A 20,793-nucleotide genomic window follows, 5' to 3' on the forward strand; every position below is an offset into this window, starting at 1 on the left:
ACCATGAATCACAGGTGATCTGAAGGAACTAAAGAATAAAAACAGACTTCAAGAAAGAAGACAAGGAATTGTTGAGGATTATACAGAAGCAACTCGAGGTAAAGAGAAATGAAGTACACTGAAGAAAATAGTGCAACCACTTTTGGCCTTTACTTAATCATATTTAGTTACTTTAACACAGTTGTTTTATGTCCTACCCTGCTAACATGAAACTATTGGGATTGACTGTAGACCTGTAACCCTTACATCCCACATCATAAAGGTCCAGAGACTTCTGCTGGTTCACCTGAGCGAGCAGACACATACCTATCAGGACCTCTGCAGTATCACCATGGAGTTGGAGTTGATGATGTCATCATCCACCTGCTTCAACAAACCCACTGTTATTTAGACAAGGCAGACAGCACTGCGAGGATCGTGATCTTGATTTATACAGAACATTTAACTCTATTCAGCCTGAATTACTTTGAGAGAAACTCCAGAAGACTCGGGTGGAGGGATCAACAATCACCTGGATCAAACCTGACAAACAGACCACAGTTTGTTAGCCTGAAGGCTCAGCTGTCTCATCAAGTAGTCAGCAGCTCAGGAGCACCACAGGGGATGGTACTCTCTCCGTTTCTTTTTACTGTCTCCAGAGTCCTGTCATCTGCAGAAATCCTGGGATGACTCTGCAGTCATTGATGGAGCATCAAAGATGGAGCAGAAGCTGAGCACAGAGAGCTGGTGAAGCGCTTTGTGGCATGGTGTTAAAACAATCATCTGAGCATGCTGATGAAGGTTCTCAGTCATACAGGTCATAGACATTCCAAAAAAAGGTAAAGAAACATTTCACTGGAATTTGTTTGCATGTTTTCTAAACAAAAACAAGGCTTTGTTGGGCTACTGTATAACACCTCATGCTCAACACTAATTATGACATTTTGAATTAAAAAAGCTTCCTGGATGGGAAGAAAAACGTCTTCAAACTTGGAAAGACTTCTTTTTTTTAATTCACACTTATTTTTTGAATTTACACTTCAAAGTCCAGTGGATTCGTTTTTTTTTTTACTTTTTTGGAATCATCTGATCCTGAATGTCAACAAAACAAGGATATGATTGAAGATTTCAGAACAAACAGGAACAAGATGAATCCTTTTAACATCATGGGAGACAAAGTGGAGGTGAAGCAGTAGAAATACCTTTAGGAAATAACTTAATGTTCACCTGGAAAACAAACTACACTGTAGACGCAACTGTGAAGCCGTCTACAAGAAGAGACAGAGCAGAAGCTTAGGTCCTACAGAGTTTGCTTCCCAATGCTACAGGTCGTCTACCAGTTGTGTGATCCATTCTGACATCATCTGCTGTGGTAACAGCATCAGAGGAAATTACTTACAAAATCTCAACAAGCTGATGATGTTCTAGGAACTCCTCCAGAATTTCTGGAGATTATTCTACAAAGAAGAGTTCTTCATAAAGTGAAGAAGATTATGGACCACAGTGAACATCATTTTCATTAGACTATTAAACAACAACAGAGTGTCTTCAGTCAGAGGCTTCTCCAGACCGTTAAAAAAGATCCTTCCTTCCTACAGCATCAACAACTGTTTAAAAACATATGAGTTGCTCCAACATTTAATTTCCCTTTGGAATTAATGAAGTATTTTATTGTATGAAATTGAATAGAACTAATATTACAGTAATCCAGCTGAAAAGCTGCCTGAAACTAAATATCTTATTATACATTGACCATCTCCCTGGGATTCTCACCTGTAGTTGGTTGACTTTTTTTTTTTTTATTATTATTATACTTGATTGATGTTTTGAATGATTTTAGCAATTTTACTGCACATATGTTCTGCTGTTTTTAATCATATAACGCACTTTGCATAACATTGCCACTGAAGTGGTATGCTATGGAAGGAAAAAAGTCTAATTGGAATCGGCCTTTCTTGTACACCAAATTTTAAATACTACATTTTTTTAGCACTTAATTTTAAAGACGGAATATTTTTATAAACTGAATGCCTTATTCTGAATTTTATAATTTTATACTGAAGAGGATTAGGGCCACTGAAAATTAAAAAAAGTTAACTGATTTTAAAATTTGATTTCAGTTTAGTATGGGAAAAAGTCAGAATTCTGACTTTAATCTCAGAATTCTGAGAAAAAAGTCAGAATTCTGAGATTAAAGTCAGAATTCTGACTTTTTTCCCCATACTAAACTGAAATAAAATTAAAAAATCTGTTAACTTTTTTTTCCCAGTGGTCCTAGTCCTCTTCCGTAGAATTTTTATTTGGTGCAAATTCAGCTGCAAAAAACACTATATATATATATATATATATATATATATATATATATATATATATATATATATATATATATATATATATATATATATATATATATATATATAAAAATCAGCTGCAAAAAATTTGCCTGTTTAAAATACAGTGTTAAAAAAAATTCAGTGTTTAAAATCCTGTTTACAAAAAATATATTGCATATATACAATATACTGATGAAGATTCTCGCTAATCCAGGTTATCCAGGTTATAGTCGTTCCAAAAAACATAAAAAAATAATCCACTGGACTTGTTTCCAAGTTTGAAGACGTTTTGCTTCACATCTCAGCGCTATTTCTGACACTTTGAATTGAAAAAGGTTCTTGGATGGGAAGAGAAATGTCTTCAAACTTGGAAACAAAGTCTGGTGGATTTTTTTTTTTTCACTTTTGGAAGTGGTATACATATAACTTTTACTTTACTCACTTATTGCACTCTGGTTTTAATCAAAGTTTGTTTTTTGTTTTTTTAAACTGATAGATTTCTCAACGTTTTTACAGTTTTAGTTTTGCTCATCCATGATTACATTTTTATTTCCTTTCAGAAGAGTCTGAGCGTAGTTTAGTTTAGTTTGTGAACTTCCGTCCTTCCACTGGATGTTGAATGTTATTCAGAGGGATTATGCAACTATGTCCTGTCATCAGGGCACATATTTGTGACCTTAGTGTGCAGCAGTCAGTCACAGGGCGTATGCCTGACCAGACAAACTGGGAGGGAGGTGACAGTAAAGCTGAGGTAGGGTTCAGTGGGAAGGATCGCTGTTTGCTGTGCTGCCTTTCGGGGCTGTTGAAACTTTCTTAAAGGGCCAAAGACTACTCCACGGAAATGAGAAATGGACCGTAAACGGAAGGAATATACGAATAAGCATGTAACATAGCCTTATTGTGAGGGAGAACATACACACATATCAGTTAATCCGTGTTCAGGACGTCACTTATCTAGAGTTGTGGGAGGAAAAGTTTTTTAATTTTGGAGCTTTCTGGGAGGAACCTGAAGGCATCTCCGGCTCGCTGCTCAGCTGGTCAGTTTCTCCGCAGGAAGAGACGCCTGTAAATAAACTCTGCCAGCTCCTTAAACACAATGGTGAGTCCGGAAGTGTCTTTTTAAAAACTTTAGAAACTTTTGCGACATTCATTGCGGCGTCCGTGTGGTTTTATTTTCTTTTTCTCTCCCCTGTTCGTTCTGTTCCAGTTTTACCTGGAAGAGAAAAACTGAACCTGTTCTCTGCTTTCACCAGCTCACGGTAAAGTTAAACCAACCAAGATACATTTTTGTTTTTCATTTTTACCTTAATTGTAGCGTCTTTGTGTGTCATTGTGTGAAGTTTTCTTTATTACGTGTTTTTTTCTTTTCTAGCAGTGCAGTAATTGTTGGTTCTAAAGCAGAAAGGTGAGTCAGAGCTGTTGCTTTACCATCACTTAAATCATTTAAACTTGTTTATTTTAAGGATCATTATTGCTGATTTAAGCAAATGCTTTAAGATGATGATCTTAATATTTCATGAACTATAATTTCTGTGTGAATCATTTCCTTTAAGGTTGTAAATGTTTCCTATTGAGATTAAAATATTTCTTCTAAGTTGGAAGCAATGAATTCACCAAGAGGCCAAATTATCTGAGCATGATGACTCTCTAGCACCTGATGCTTGTTATTTTTATTTATTTATTTTTATTTTTGGGGGGCCGGTGACTTAGTATTTGGACTCCAAGACCACTGAAAGTGCAGGGCAATTATTTAAAACGGTTTCATTATGAAGAACATGTAAATATTTTGCTTCAGACCAACCAAGATCATGTTTTATTCCTCTTTTGTTTTGATGTAGACAGTCTCAGAACATGATTGGCTTTAGGTTATTTACTTAGATGGTTATGCTAATTATCAGATTCAAAATGGGGTCTTCTTGCTCAGAATGTTATTTCCCTGGGCTCATCCACCATTTTTACTACTGTTTCGATAAGGTGGGGTTTTCTGGTCCCTACTGTGACTGAACTATTGGTAAATGTGGATGGATGGTTTATCCATGATGAGCAGTCACACTTAGGAAGCCTCCAGGTGGGAGTAACAGTAGATGAATTTGACCTTATTACAGTTATAGGCTTAGATTACCTAATCTATTGTAAATTAAAATAATGTGCGCATAGGAAACTAAAACAGCTTTCCTTTAATTAGATGAAACCCAAATTGTAGTTAGATGCTGAACCTGTGGTCTTAAATGACAGCGTGAAGTTTTGATTGTGATTACTTTTGATCCCTGATTAATGCTACATCATCAGGGAGACTGTTGATTCTTTATTTGATGATTGTATGATGAAAGAACGTTTTTCTTTTCTTTTAATATCCCGGTCATAAACAGACATTAATGGGTTTGCGGACATACAAGCGTTTGTTTAAAGGTGACTTTAAAAATGTCACCTTGTCAGAGGGAATTGTTAGGATTATTATTATTAATAATGTTTGAGTCTGTTAATCCCTAATATTAGCTGCCTGTTGCGTGTCAGAACTAATGTAGTTTCTCTAACTAGGACAGTTCCTGCAGTTATCATCTTCATTCTGTACGTGGCGAAGAGCTGGGAATGGAATGAGAGCGGCGTCCTTCAGCTAAGAACAAAGTGTAATATTTTGATAAGGCAGGAGCCATGGATGAATCCTCATCTGCTAATGTGTATGATGTCATGATCTGGCAACAAACAATTGATTATCACTGATAATCATTGATAATAGTTTTTCCTCATAATACATTTCATAAATCCAAATGTTTTGTTTAATCTCCCTCTAAAGTCAAACTTTTGTCAGGATAAAAGTATCCCCTCCATTATTTTGATTCATTTAACGATGAAAGAATTGTTAATTAAAGAGTGATCGCTGCAGAGAAAATAAATGGGAATCATCTCAGGGGGCAGCAGCTTCGTTTTCACTTTGATGGAGTTTGTGGAGCTTATTTTTCAAAGGTTAGCTAGCATTGCTTTTTATTTAAATAAAGCCTTTAGAAGAGCACCATGGAGACCAGGAGCAGATCAGACGATGTTGAATTCACAGTTATGTTCTATTGGTTGGTCTGTCCCATAAAAATACAAATAAATGTGTTTGTAAGGAGACACGTAGAAATATGATACAACCTTAGCAAGGTGTTTGTTGTTCCAATGAACCACAGGTCTAAAGTTCCCACCATGACATTCTCGGAGGATGGCGACATGGAGACCTTTGGCTCCGAGCTGCCAGCCATGTTTGATGGCATGAAGCTGGCCGCAGTGGCTGCAGTCCTCTACGTCATTGTGCGCTGCCTCAATCTGACGAGTTCACCTGCGGCCCCAGAGATCATCAGTCAGGACACGCCGCTCAGCCGATACCTGCTCAAGTCCTGCCCCACGCTGTCCAAGGAGTGGGTTTCACACAGCGCATGATCTTTGCTTCTGTCCCTCTCCTTTCCACTAAACCATCTGGCTGTGAAGGAGGATACATTTTTGTAATCTGGAGGTTGTGATTCCCCTCAGATACATTCCTCCCTTACTGTGGGGGAAGAGTGGTCATCTTCAGACAGCTCTGTATGGCAAGATGGGACGTGTCAGCACTCCAACACCCTGCGGGCTTCGTGTATTCCTCCCGATGCAGGACGGAGCCACAGCCACCTTTGACCTGTTTGAAGCTCTTGGAGAGCACAGCACAGGAGGTCGGTAGCATCTGAGTGTCAGCTTAGGGGTCGGTTTACTATTATAGTATTGTTTTGTTTTTATCTGCTTGCTTATTTGGATGCAGAGTGCTTCAGGCTGAAGAATGCAGGAGCATGAACAACTCCAATGAGAAACACACAAACACACCCTGACTCTCAGAGTGACTCCAGTTAATGTTTTCATTTGGTTTCTTTGTTTGGGTGTCAGATGATGTTACTATGGTAATCTGCCCTGGGATTGGTAACCATAGTAAGAAGAACTACATTCGAACCTTTGTGGATTACTCCCAGCGGCGGGGTTACCGCTGTGCCGTCCTCAACCATCTGGGAGCTCTGCCTGACATGGAGCTCACCTCGCCGCGCATGTTTACCTGCGGTAAGGAGGGTCAACATGATTTACTGCCAGGATCTAACACAGATCTTCTAGATGGTGATATATGCAGGGGGAATGGAAAGTATTCAGACCCCTTTACATTTTTCACAATTTTTTAATTCATCTGGTTTAATTTGCATGTTTTCTAAGCCAAAACAATTGTTTGGGTTACTATATAAAGCTTCAAACTAAATGCCAATTCTGACATTCTGAATTGAAAAAGCTTCCTGGATGGCTAACAAAAAGTCTTCAAACTTGGAAACAAAGTTCAGTGGATTGTTTTTTTTACTTTAAGTCTTTTGATAAAACTCTTTGTTTCATTGCAGCCATTTGGTAAAATCACTAAAGTTTATTTTATTTCTTATTAATGTACACTCAGCACCCAATCTTGACAGAAAAAAAAGTAGAAAGTTTTTTTTTAAATTTGTTAATAAAGAAGAACTGAAATATCACATGGTCATAAGTATTCAAACCCTTTGCTCAGTATTGAGTTGAAACACTCTTTTGTGCTAGAGCAGCCATGAGTCTTCTCGGAAATGATGCAACAAGTTTTTCACTCCTGGATGTGGGGATCCTCTGCCATTCTTCCCTGTAGATCCCCTCCAGTTCTGTCAGGTTGGATGGTGAGCGTTGGTGGACGGCCATATTCAGGTCCCTCCAGAGATGCTCAATTGGGTTTAGGTTAGGGTTCCGGCTGGGCCAATCAGGAATGTTCACAGAGTTCTCCCCAAGCCACTCCTTTGTTATTTTAGCTTTGTGCCTAAGGTCATTGTCTTTATATTTGATCACTGCTGCACTTTATGGAATGGAAATGTTAGTTTACTGTCTGAAAAGCTTTAATAAACGAAATATAATTTTGTATACACTCTGTGTATACAAAAGAACGGCAATAAAATTTGTGTAAGTCCAAGTTGTTGGGAGGTGAACATTGGGCCCAGTCTGAGGTCCTGAGCATTCTGGAAGAGGTTTTCTTCCAGGATATCTCTGTACATTCAATTTACCTTCAATTGCAACCTGTCGCTGCAGCTGAAAAACACCCCATAGCATGATGCTGCCGCCACCATGTTTCACTGTTGGGATTGTATTGGGCATCTGATGAGCAGTGCCTGGTTTTGTCCTTACATACTGCTTAGAATATATGCCAAAACATTCAATCTTGGTCTCATCAGACCAGAGAATCTTCTTTCCCATAGTCTGGGAGTCCTTCATGTGTTTGTTGGTAAACTCTATGCACGCTTCCATTGGGCCACCGTGCCATAAAGCCCTGACTGGTGGAGGGCTGCAGTGATGGTGAACTTTCTCCCATCTCCCTACTGCATCTCTGGAGCTCAGTCACAGTGATATTTGGGTTCTTCTTTACCTCTCTCAGCAAGGCTGTCCCCCCACGATTGCTCAGTTTGGCCAGATGACCATGTCCAGGAAGAGTTCTGGTCGTCCCAAACTTCTTCCATTTGAGGATTATTGAGGTCTATGTGCTCTTAGGAACCTTGAGGGCTGCTAAATTCTTTTTTAACCCTGGACAGATCTGTGCATTGCCCCAATTCTGTCTCTGATCTTCCTGGGCAGTTCCTTCAACCTCATGATTCTCGTTTGCTCTGACATGTACTGTGAGCTGGAAGCTCTTACATAGACAGATATGTGCCTTTCCTAATAAAAGTCCGATCAGTTTATTTAAACACGGCTGGACACCAATGAAGGAGCAGAACCATCTGAACAAGGATCAGAAGAAATTGACTGCATGTGAGTTAAATAGGAGTATCAAAGCAAAGGGTCTGAATACTTATGACCATTTGGTATTTTAGATTTTCTTTTTTAATAAATTTGCAAAAAATGTCTACATTTCAGTTTCTTTTTTGTTAAGATGGGGTGCTGAGTGTACATTATTGGGAAATAAAATTTACTTTATTGATTTTAGCAAATGGCTGCAATGAAACAGAGTGAAAAATTTAAAGGGGTCTGAATACTTTTCGTACCCACTGTATGTAGCAAAGCATTTTCTTTTTCCTCTACTTCAGGTTGTACTTGGGAATTCGGGGCCATGGTGGACTACATCAAGCGTACCTTTCCCCAAACACTGCTGGTGGTTGTAGGCTTCAGTCTGGGAGGAAACATAGTGTGCAAGTTCCTGGGAGAGAATCGGTCCAACCAGGAGCGAGTGCTGTGCTGCGTCAGCGTCTGCCAAGGATACAGCGCCCTCAGGTCGGTGCACTGGACATGCCAACAACCCAAACAATGAATTTAAGTTAGAGTATTTGGCTTCATGTGAGGTTATAAAACAATATCCCAGAGCGTTCTTCTATCCATCATCTGAAAATAGAAAGGCTTCACATTCCTAATAAGCACAATTCCCCTACTGTGAAACGGGCTGGTGGTTGCATCATGCTCTGGGGAGGCTTTACTTTAATTACCTTTAGATCTGCTGGAATAAAACCTGCTAGGAAAAAAAAAAATGTCTGGGGAAAATTTCAAATGTCACAAAAAAAAAACTTTACATCTAGATTAGGATCAATGTGTTTTCTACCCAAACAGGGCAGAAAACATGTGGTCAGGTCGTCCAGAGCCCCTATCCTGCAACTTCAGCAACCCCTGGATGAGATTACTGAGGTTTAATTTTCAGAAATTTCATCTGTACTTCTGTCTTCACTATTTTTTTTTTCTAAAAGATCAAACTAAAGGAATATGACTAAACACAGTTAATGTGTGCAGTTTAGTTATAAAAAGAACTAACTGGTGGGACAAAGCCTATTTTAAATTGTTATATTGTTTTACATATATATTTAGATGCTGCACAGAGTCACTGTGTGTAGCAGTCTTGCCTTGCAGCAAAACAGTCCTGGGTTTGAATCACAGTCCAGAGTCTTACTGTATGTTCTCCCTGTGCATGCATGGGTTCTCTCTGGGTACTCTGGCTTCCTCCCACATTCCATAGACATGCACTCCAAAACATTGAAATCTAAATAAGTCATTTTTTCTTTAATTGAGGAGGTAAGTGAGACACTTTGCCAATGGAACAAGACTATTTGGATTTAGACTCAGAAAAAAAAAACAATTGCATTATCTTATTTTAAGTGCATATTATTGAATTATCTCATTCTATTGGCAAATCATCTTATTTACCCACTCCAATTAAGAGTAAATACACTTAATTTACCAAATGTTTACTTATTTCCAGGTTTTTGCAGTGGTGGTAGTCTGGCTTCCTCCCACAGTCTAAAAACCTGACTGTTATCTTAATGGGCATTGTTAAATTGTCCTTAGCTGTGAGTTTTTGTGCGTATGATTGTGTGTGTCTGCTTCACCCTGTGACAGACTGGTGACAGAACCCCGCCTTTCACCCATATACTGCTGGAGATCAGAGAACTAAGAGGCATGAGAAATGCATATATGCAAATTTGAAGCAGTCTTTACAGTTTAAGAATCCATAGGAGGAGTTTTTCTGGTCTGACTTCTGCATTGCTCCGCAGATTTCATTAAAGCTGTCATGGAGGATTTTCGTTATTTTTGAAAAGACCAGCCCTCTCCATTTAAAGGGGAACACCGTTTTTTTTACTTTGGCTCCTTGATTTTACGTTATTACATCATGTTCTACTCACCCATATGAGTTTTGTGCCATTTGGAGCCGTTCTGAAGATATTCCGTTAGGTTATATCCACGTAACGTCTTCCTATGGGCAACGACTTGAAGGCACAAACTAAACTGTTCATAATTTATTCTTTATGGTACGCCAGCATTCATAACATGTAGGCCAATCACTGTCCCCCACACATCCGCGGTTATATTTTTAATGTTTATATCTTTTAAAAACAAAGCGGAGTGTGTATGACATTTTGGTTTTATGATAAAAATCTTTTTCATCTGTAAATCTGCCCTATCCAGAACTCCTTAAATGAAAAAGTTTTAGTTTCATCTGGTTTAATTTTGCAAAAAGTCTTCTTTAAGGAACGTTTTGCTTTCATATTATTAATCTATTAATCAATGAAATAATCGAGAGAATAATTCATTAGTTGCAGCCCTAATGTTGACAAAATAAAGTCAAGGGGTCTGAATAGTTTTGCCAAACACTGTAGAAATGTGTTTTCCTTTTCTAATTTTGCATGAATGTCCTTCCATGCCTCTAGGGCCCAGGAAACATTCCTGCAGTGGGACCAGTGTCGACGCCTTTATAACTTTGTGCTGGCAGGAAACATGAAGAAGCTCATTCTGTCACACAGGTAGAGGAAAACTAATACACACCTTCCCCGAAACGACCGCCCTGCTTTGTTTGGTTCATCTAACCCTGAGAAGATGTGTCAATATTAAAGTTTCTGCTGATTTTCATCTCCATGCTGATCTTGGTTCACAGGGGCAGTTTGCTGGGCATGTCCTCCAGCAATATTGCTGATGCAGACCTCAACAGGCTGTACACAGCTACCTCTCTGATGCAGATAGATGACAACATAATGAGGTGAAATACTATCAGGTTAATGAGTCGATGGGAATGCAGCTGATGCACATTCAGTCTGATCGTATCACATGGTTTCCCTGCAGGAAATTCCACGGCTACGGCTCCTTGAGGGAGTACTATGAGAAGGAGAGCTGTGTGCACTATATTCACAATGTGAGTTTAAAGTATCCTAAACTGGATTCTGTAATAAAGTTGTTCTATCTGCCATCAGTGCTTGAATAACGTGGTAAACACTAACCATCCAATGGATTTCCTTTTAATGGTCTGGTGCTTGTACAATTAATGTTATAATGGATACTGCTGAAGTGGCAATCCAGGATTAAACTGACATTGAAATGTTTCTGCAGGTATCTGTACCGCTCCTCCTGATGAACTCCTTAGATGATCCTTTAGTTCATCGGTCACTTCTGGCTATACCCTGCAGACTGGCAGGTTAGTGGTCAACTAAAAACAAATCCTCATTTGCTTCCTATACAGCAGTGATTCCCATCCTGGAGGTACTTGTACCCCTAGTGGTCCGTGAGTGCATTGCAAGGGGTACATTCAAAAATATTTTATTATGTAGTAAAAAATAATGCTGCGTTCACACCGGACGCAGCTGGCGCGACAGAAGCAGCGAGTTTACATGCAAAGTCAATGATTGACGCGCGTCAAGGCGCAGCAAAAGGTCCCGCAGCGCGTTTTGAGCAGCAGGTGCAGCGCGTCTGAGCAGCTGAAGCAGCGCGTCGGGCACGTTTAAGCATCTGACACGCGTGACGCGCCGCAAACGCGCTGCTGCTCGAGATGGAAAAATTGAACTTTTGCTGCTCGACGCGCCGCATCAACCAATCAGATAAGCTGATCTGGGAGCTGGCTGGGAGAGAGACACAGCGCTGATGATCAGAGGCTATGATCACTCCTCTTAAACAGTTTATTGACACCTAAATTAACTTAAAATGCAGAAATCTGCCGGCAGAATATGTTCGCTTTTATTATCCTGCTGCCTGCAGTTTGGATTATTTAGATGAAAAACACCTACCAGCTGCCGCCGTGAACCGTGAGGAGGGGACCCAGCCAGAGGCTGCTGATGAAGAGATTCCAACTGTCGGTGCACCGCTGGTATGTGGGGGTCTGAGCGGCTCCGACAGAAAAAATATTGGAAGGCAGGATGATAATATGGATGAACTGACTGCACTGATTACGTTTTCAGGTGTATTTTCTCACTTAAAAACATATTAAAACTACTTTATTCCCACTGATCACAGCAAATATAGCTGCAAGGCAAAGAAAGGATAGTGAAGCTCCGCCCAACGCGCGTCAGACACACTTTTGCGCCGCGGAGCCAGAGCAGCAAAGCTGCTTCAGCCGCGCGTCAGAACTAACTGGTACAAGCAGTAAAAATGAAGCATCAGACGCGATTTTGCTGCTATTGCTGGGTCCAGTGTGAACGTAGCATAAGGGCTGGAAAAGTTTTTTGTTTTGTGAGGACCAAATTAAAAAATTACCTAGAGAGTCTAGCTGCAGACCTTTACGGTCAAAACCAGAAGTTTATTTGAAGCCTTTCAAAGTAAAAGTGAAGTAAAATAAAAGCTAGTATACTGGAAATATTTGAAGTTACTGTGTTTATTTCATAATAGAAATATTTTAAGCTAATCATGTGTTTAATGATTTATGTATAATCTCTTTCCAGTTCAACTGGATAAGGTTAAAAAATGCAAGATAATATCACAATAACAAATTAACTCAGTTCTTTTATTAAGACATCTTTTATGTGTGTTTGCGAGTATTATATATTCTTTATTATTGAAGTATTGTTTGTGCTGTTCTTACCTTTTCTACATAGATTTGCCAATGGAGGATGTGTGATTACAAATGAACTTGGCTTTGTGTTCTCACAGTGAATTACTAAATATCTGGTGTTGTGATTTTATGCTCTCTTCAATTCCCAGCAAACTGGGAATGTATATTTCTGATACTTTAAGATGTTTATTGCCCTCCCCTGTAGGGGTGGAAAATATCTTATTTAACCAGATATTATTTCAGCTGTTATATACTGTTTATGACACACAGCCCTACTAGCTGTGTGTTAGAACAATGGATGAAAGAGTGATTCGAGCACTAATCATGGTCTAACAGTTATTTCTGCACATACATGGAATAAATTCACCACAACTTCTGTTCAAAATATAAGAGTTTATTAACAAAAATCATTCAGCTCCAAGTCAAACATATTTCAGTTTAACACTCTTAACTAAAACTAGTGAAACTCAATCTTGTGTTTAAAAACCAAAGTTTATCTGGAAGAATTTTCGATATGATCAAATTAGCTTTTCACTAATTTAGAGAAATTGGAATGTTTTTAGACCAATTCACAATAAATATAATTGTTTATTACCGGAAATAATTTTGGTCAAAGTCAAACACATTTCTGTGAAAAAGTCTAAACTATTATTAGTTTAGACTATTATAATTAGTAAACTATTATAATTATTTTGCAAGTCAATCAATCTGTTGAACATTTTTTTCAATTAATCGATTAATAATCAAATCGTAAAAGCTTAAACCTTAAAGAAGATTTTTTTACAAAATTAAATCAGGTGAAACTAAACTTTTCCACTTGAGTTCTTGATATTGACAAAAATACATGTTTTGATTTTAAATGCTAAATTTTTATAAATAGTTTTTTACAATTTTGATATAATTCCTGCTCTAAGTGGGTCGCACTGTGAGCTTAGAGCACGTCTTGCAGACTATAATCCAGTTAACAGTTAAACAATTGCTAAATTGACGATTATTGTTAAAATTGATAAATTGTTTCGGCCCTAGTGGGCACAATGCACATGTAGAATAAAAAGGCAAATGAAAATGGTTGAAAGCATAATCAATGAAATGATGCCACGATATCAAAGTTCAGCATGGATTTTATGTTTGTACGCAGAAGTTGATCTTGAAGAGTTAAAGGGTTAAATTAGCTTTTAAAGTCATTTAGATCTATTTAAATATGTTCACCCTAAATCCAAGGAGGTTAAACATTTAACATTTAAAAAATGATAATTTATTAATTGATTTGCCTTATCCAAAATAAATAACTAACAATATGTGATTGTTCCCGAGAGAATAACGAAGAGTGTTAACCAACATGGCAGAGGGTTAATTATCTGGTTAGCCAGCATGTGGTCACCATCATTCAATTTCAGAACGTACTAAATTCATACATTTATCAGATATCATCAAAAACCCCAAATGGTTCAGCTGGAAACACTTTCTCATGTTTTGCCAGACCTGCTCCCTCTGTTGACCTCCATTTTGATAAATGATGAGAGGAATCCAGTGATGCTTTGGACAGTTGGAACCAAAGGTCAGAGAGATTGATAAACCATGAAAGCTGTTAAGTTACCAAGTTACTCCTGGATTAAAGACAGGATGTTGCAGACAGTCTGTTTTACATTAATCTGGTCCTGGAAGTAGCCTGTTAGTCGGAAACTTTCAACAATCTGAAGAAGGGCTACGCAATTAATTGCATTTGCACTATAATCGTAATTTAGGAAAATTTTCAAATCACAGATGCGTTAAATTTTTAGTCTCAATACATTTAACAATGTATTGAGACTTTACGTGGCGGTAATACGATTAAAGTGTGTATACTGTCGCACAGAAGGGAACAGAGAGTTGCATCTAACACCTAGACCTATGCATTATAGAACTTTTTCATGCAAATGTTACAGTAAAGTCCTGCAACACTGGATTTAGCACAAGCAGGCTTGTGAAACCCTGGAGTAAAACATCAACATGCTTGTGCTTAGTGACTTAGACATTAGTGCAAAGAAAAATCATAATAAAATCGGAATATTGGTTGAATAATCACAAATTAAATTTTTGGCAAAATCGTTCAGCCCTCATCTGACGCATGTAGTCCCTGGCCTGCAGCAACAACCACTCAGACAACCCCCCCAATGTGGCCTCCGCTCCTAGGTTCACGAAAAGAGAGAGAGTTTGGGGGTCTCATAATCTTAATATCATTGGGGGGCTCGTATGCGATTGTCTTGAAGAGGCGGCTGCAGCCTTTAGGGTTTGCAAAGGAAAACCTGCATGAAAGTTGTTCCACTAATCTTAAAATTCTATATAATGGCTTGTGGCATTACACTTTAGTTCCTGTTAAAGAACATTCCTTTAGGTTGATGCTGCTGCTGTCAGTGTTTAACAGCAGGGATGGCGTTAGCCATATAAAGCCAGGCATACACTGTAAGATTTTATTCAATCGCTGCACGCAGCTACAGCTCAACCTGTACAACGAAACCGCAGGGTTTAAAAGCTCACAGCTCACGATGTTTGTTCTCACACCGAGTGACCCAACGCTCTGATCCGATCTACCTGGTCACGCTATGTCTAAAAACCAGGTGGCTCTCAGCTCCGCAGTAAGATGGCGCTACTCGGACTCGTCTATCCGGAAGCCAAACGAGTAGAAGAGGAATATGAAGCTCACTAGAGTGAAACATGCTGCCTTGGCTATTTGTTCAATTTCGTGCTGAAAGCCCTAAAAATAAAAGGCAAGGATGTATTTGGACAAAGACATGGCTGAGCAAACGTGGCTACTACGGTCTGTCAATTTTTAAAAAAGCTATCCATTTCACTCACACCTCTGCCATGCTTCTGTGTTTTCTTCTGAGAGGAAGAAGAAGATAAGAAGATTCTGAGAAGAAGAAGAATCCTTGTTTGCGCAAACCCACTGAGCGATTTACCCACGATGGTCGACTGACAATTAAACATGTCTGATTTTCTCCAGACCCTTTAGGTTCCTTAGCATGGTCATGTGAGGCTGATCTCCCCTCGTTACCCCCTGTACACTACACCACGCACGACACACAATCAGCTGAAAATCAAGCCGATCGGAAAATTCTTGCACGACTGGATGGTCAAAAAAGGGCAAACAATCGCACAGTGTATGCCTGGCGTTACGATTTGTGATGGGGAGGTGGTCGTGAGAGGCTGAGCTCCCCTGGTTACCCCCTGTCATGTGACCAACGGGGAGCGGAAAGTAGTGATCATGTGTCTGAACGGTCAGTTAACTGAGTTAAAGTCCACTATAGAGTCACTATATAGTTACTCTATAGTCTGCTATATAGTCTCCTCTCTATATAATGATTGAGGGGTTAGGTCAGACGTTTGGACACAGCCTAGGTCATCTTTTCTCTCAGCTCTCCTAACAGCGACTGTAACCTTGGAGTGGTTCCAAACTGTCTTTGATCTGGGGTCGGACACTCATGGCTTTGTCTTAAAGGAATAGTACACCCAAAACATGATTAGCCTTCATTTTCTACTCACCCCCATGCTGAACAACACTCTGGAGTACTTTTTTGATATCTCAAATGCATCTGGAGATCTGGGAGGCTTCTTGCTATCTCCTGACATTCAAATAATGGAGGTCTATGGTGCCCGAGACAGAAAGGTCCATAAAAGTCCACAAAAAACGTGTCAATATTCCTCCATACTGCTCGTCCAATGTATTCCAAGTGTCCTGAGTGGGTAGCATCCAGAATTTACTCGAAACGAAGTCATTTAGAATGTTTTTAGAGCATAAACAGTAGTGTATAGGATTTCCTGAAAGCGCAGACATGCGCGTTCACGACGCTACGGAAGCCGGCAGTGGTTCCCTCCCCTGTGGAGGGAACTGAAGATTAGTTTTAACGTTCCTCTGAGCTAAATACTTCCCTCTTTAGCATTTCAGGTTTATTATCCCTTAAGGAGTTTTAATTATCCATTAAAAGATGCCTTTGTCTTTTCCTAACTTTGGATCAAATCTGAATCAGCCAAATGAAACGCAAGCCTTCTTTTACCGTCATTAGCATTTATGCAGCAATGTTCCTTCATTGTTGATGGTTTTCCAAAAGTAAAATAAGGATAACAGTCATGTCAGTAAAAATAAAATGCATCCTATAAATCTACAGATTTATAAATATTTAAAAAGAAAAAAAAATTATGTTGTTTTCAAAGTTTACAGCTGTTCACATATTTAGTTTTTAATCACATAGCTGTTTTATTTAGATGTTTTTGGAATTAGCATCCAGTTTGATGTGAGTTTGTGTAAAACTGACTTCATGTGCGTCTGTCCTACATCATTGGTTTATTACAAAGGACAAGAAGCCAAAAGCAGCTTTGCTGGTTGGCATGAAATAAGACTCCTGCAGGACACTGTGTCCATGAGTCTCTTGCTAATTTGCTAAGACAGTGGCACAGTTTGCCAGGGTTGGGTTACTCTGTTGGGTATGCTGAGACTTGAGACTGTCTAATAGCTAGTTTCCATCCGTAGTAGATTAAATAAACATGTTTAACCCGAAGGATGTAACTGATACGGCTCCTACATTGAAAGCCCAGTGACTCTTTGTTTCACACCAGTGGTGACATCATTTATCATAACACTGAAATGTCAGACTGAAGATGAAGAACAACAAACCAAAAAGTAGAGAAAGTATTAGTCAATCATGTTCAAGCAAACATAGCCTGATAACAATAGGCAGCTGACATATTTTAACAAGCCAAAAATATTAATGGCATGAATGAAGCTCTGATCAGAAACACTTAATCCAGTCTTGTGTTACTATGATCACTGATGTTACAACGAGCGATTCAGCGAATTGTTCAGATTGGGGCTGAAACAATTTATTGGAACATCGTGATTAATTGATTATTGAAATAACTGCCAACTAATTTAGTAATCGAATAATCATTAAAATGGGTTATAGAAACTCTAAAACATGCTTTTAGCTGTTTAGAGTGACCCACTTAGAGCAGTAATTATACCAAGATTGTAAGAAAAAATATATATACTGGACTTTCCAGACTATAGAGTGCATCTCACTATAAGCCGAGCCCACAACATTTAAAGGGAAACGCCGTTTTTTTTACATTGGACCCTGGATTTTACGTTATTACATCATGTTCTACTAGGTTAATAATGTATTTCCTGAGAAAATAAATGCTTTAAAATCCTTTCTGTTTTATCAGTTGTCTCTGCCTAATCTGCACCGGGAATGGGATCCTACGCTACTTCCAGGAGCTAAATATTTTGGCTTTTCACTAAAGAATAATCTAGTGTTTTTGAGTTTTATGTTTTCCTTTTGTGTTCACATTATGGTATAGTGCGTGATCTAAAGAAACAACTGAAATGCAGATAAACATGGTTTAATCACATTTTGCCGGACTGCTCGGAGCATGTCCCATGATGACGTCTGAGAAGTAGTTTAACGGAGAAAACGTAAAAAAGCAACAAAATTGTCTCAGAAAAGTCATAAAACATTTTTTAAAGATGTGTAATAGCATTTTTTGTGAGTTAAGGATAGAAATAAGTCATTTTAGTACCATAATTACATTATTTATGGAAACCTGGATGTATATTTGTTTGCGCAGGACGGATCGTGCTTCAGGGAAGGGTCGGGTAGTGACAGCTTCTACTGAAAGACGGGGCTTCGTCTGCTCTGTATTTCAGCTCTGCAGTTCAGCCCAGTCTTTTCATTAGTTTGGCAGCTTTAATGCAGCAAATAAATGGCAAAATGTGTGAATTTAAGTCATTGGTTCTCTGTCGCTCCTGCTGCTAGCATGTTCTTGTGCTAAACAAAAATTAGCCCCTTATTCTCCCCATCTGGCCGTTAGGAAAAATCCACATAATACCTGCATCTTCTTCTTTTTATTGATTCTTCTTTTAGGTATACAATTAGTAATCAAGATTATTTAAAGAAAAAAGCACTAACCAGATTAATCGATTAGCCAAATAATCACTAGTTGCATCCCCAGTTCAGATCCACTCATGATCGCACCTTTTGGTGTAGAGATTTGTTTAAAAAAAACACTGGTTGAATGTTTCTATTCAAGCTCATGTAGGTGTAACCATCACTGGTCACACATTTAACATCTGTCTGGTCGAGTTTATTTCTGTTTTATTTCTTTTTTGACTTGTGTTCCCCTTTGGTCACTTTTTTCATACCATGAGTGCCCCTCTCAATCAAAAGTATTGATGATTGTCCAAAAGTGTAATATACAATTAAATAAAAATAATTTTACTTAATCTTTTAATTTGAGCATTTAATTATTTTGCATTTTATGCTTTCCATCTCCAAAAAAACAAAGAAAAAAAAAACATAAATTGGCCTATGTTGCAGACTCAGGAAGGGAATCATTGTCCTGGCACACACACTCCACTTTCTCCAATTACATTTGGTTTGAGGTGAGGGTCTTTGGGGGGGCATCCAGGGGGCTGAAAGCAGGACTTCTTCTAACTTAGTTTAAAGAGTGCTCTAGAAAAAAAATAACTCCTTAATTCCTTCCACTGTTTCTACTGATTTGAAGTGAAGTTAAGGAACTGAGAGATAATCGCTATCCAGGGTATATTCTGCAGACTCTGCGTCAGCAGAATATACCCTTTGCATGATGCTGCCACCTCCGTGTTTTTAGTTTTTGTTTCTCAGAGGTTCTGAAATCATTAAAACACCAAATGATTCTGACATCCTTTCCTTTCACTGGTGGATGTAAACATTGCCGTTTCTCTCTCTCTGTCTCATATTGTAGAGGAGATGCCCAATGTGACGTTTGCACTGACTGAGCACGGAGGCCACATGGGCTTCTTTGAAGGAGCCGTGCTTTTCCCTCAGCCCCTCACCTGGATGGACAAGGTCATAGTTGAATACACCGACGCCATCTGCAACTGGGAGAGGCAACAGAAGGGCTGCCAGGGGACCGCAGAGCCAAACACGCATTCATGGCTGAAACCCAGTGGATGACACCTGCATACCTGAGGCTTTGACCTCATGATCTTACAGTAATTCACAGAAAAATCTCAGCAGATTAGGTTTAATCCTGCTTGGGGTAACAGCAGTGAGTGTGATGTGATCTAACACTGAATAACTGCTTCTTTTAACCACTAATCTACCATCTCCTTCATAGAAACTGCAGAGAGGCGCACGCCGACTCTGAACTGCTGGTAGCTTTATTTAACTCGCTATTCTCTGAAAGCTGCAAAAAAATAATCACACTGACTCATAAACGTAATTTGTCGATCTGAGATATAACGCTGATTATAATCCCTCACAACTCCAACCAGAACCAGCAGGACTTCCTGTACCGTTTCCACGGCTGCTTTCCAGGTTAATATATAAAGTTTGATGTTTTCAGACGTCTTTTAGCTCTTTTTTTTGATAGCTAAATTATTGTTCTGTTCTGTATGAGCACTTTAAATCGCTGTGCTTCGGCAGCATGAGAGAGCTTGAACCATTCCAAGGACTGATCCACAGCACTTTATTTTATTGATCTGTAGTTTACATTTCAATCTGTCCCACAAATATGACAGAAACAGTCTTTTTTTTTATTGCTTCGAGGCTTTATTATAAACTCCATGTGGCTGACCGCCTCAGATTAAATGCCAAATTGTAATAGTTTAAGCTGCTTACAAATTTCCCTCATTAGTTAAATACTTGAAACAAAAGCTGTCGTCTCTCACAGCAACACATTGTGCCAGAAGCAAAAGAATATGAGATTTTTTTTTTTTTTTACAAGAAATTATGTTTTATCTTTGAAGTAAACTCTTAAATACCTGCAGCAGATGATACAACTGCACCAGCAGTGATCTTTGTAAAACTCTTTCTGAGAATGAAGGAAAAATACGGATGTGTAAAACCGAAACAAAATCCCTTGTTGTCTGTTGTCCTGATCCTCTGACTGCGACTCTACCTGGAAAAGCTTCACATGTTCTGTCCTCAGGATGTGATTCACGCTGGGAGTCGGTCACTGGCGCCCCAGCTCCTTCTTCCCTTTTCTACTCAAATAATCCCTGCCTTCATTGTAAATCTAGATAAAAGAATCTTTTCAGCATAAACCTGCAGGCAGATCAAAGCTTCTGTGGTGCTTTTTTAAAAATCTGCATATAGCCTCCTGAACCTAGGGGTCTGTATTTAAGATAGTACCTGCTTCCAACCTTTATTCACCACCCCTTCTTCAAATCAATTCATTTTGTAC

The 20,793-nt window shown here is 38.9% G+C and overlaps 1 protein-coding gene across 1 annotated transcript; it reads left to right on the forward strand.

Annotated features, from left to right (window-relative positions):
- Positions 1-3,632: 3,632 nt before the first annotated feature.
- On the forward strand, positions 3,633-20,464 carry LOC119777297 (monoacylglycerol lipase ABHD2-like). The gene is made up of 10 exons (XM_038276118.1): positions 3,633-3,717; positions 5,480-5,707; positions 5,820-5,995; positions 6,204-6,371; positions 8,384-8,567; positions 10,487-10,579; positions 10,711-10,812; positions 10,896-10,965; positions 11,160-11,244; positions 19,351-20,464. The coding sequence occupies exons 2-10, from the start codon at positions 5,496-5,498 to the stop codon at positions 19,560-19,562; spliced, it is 1,302 nt and encodes a 433-aa protein (XP_038132046.1). The 5' UTR covers positions 3,633-3,717; positions 5,480-5,495; the 3' UTR covers positions 19,563-20,464.
- Positions 20,465-20,793: the final 329 nt, after the last annotated feature.

Source organism: Cyprinodon tularosa, unplaced genomic scaffold (genome assembly GCF_016077235.1).
Source record: "Cyprinodon tularosa strain WSP-4 unplaced genomic scaffold, ASM1607723v1 ctg999, whole genome shotgun sequence".
Classification (NCBI taxonomy): Eukaryota; Metazoa; Chordata; class Actinopteri; order Cyprinodontiformes; family Cyprinodontidae; genus Cyprinodon; species Cyprinodon tularosa.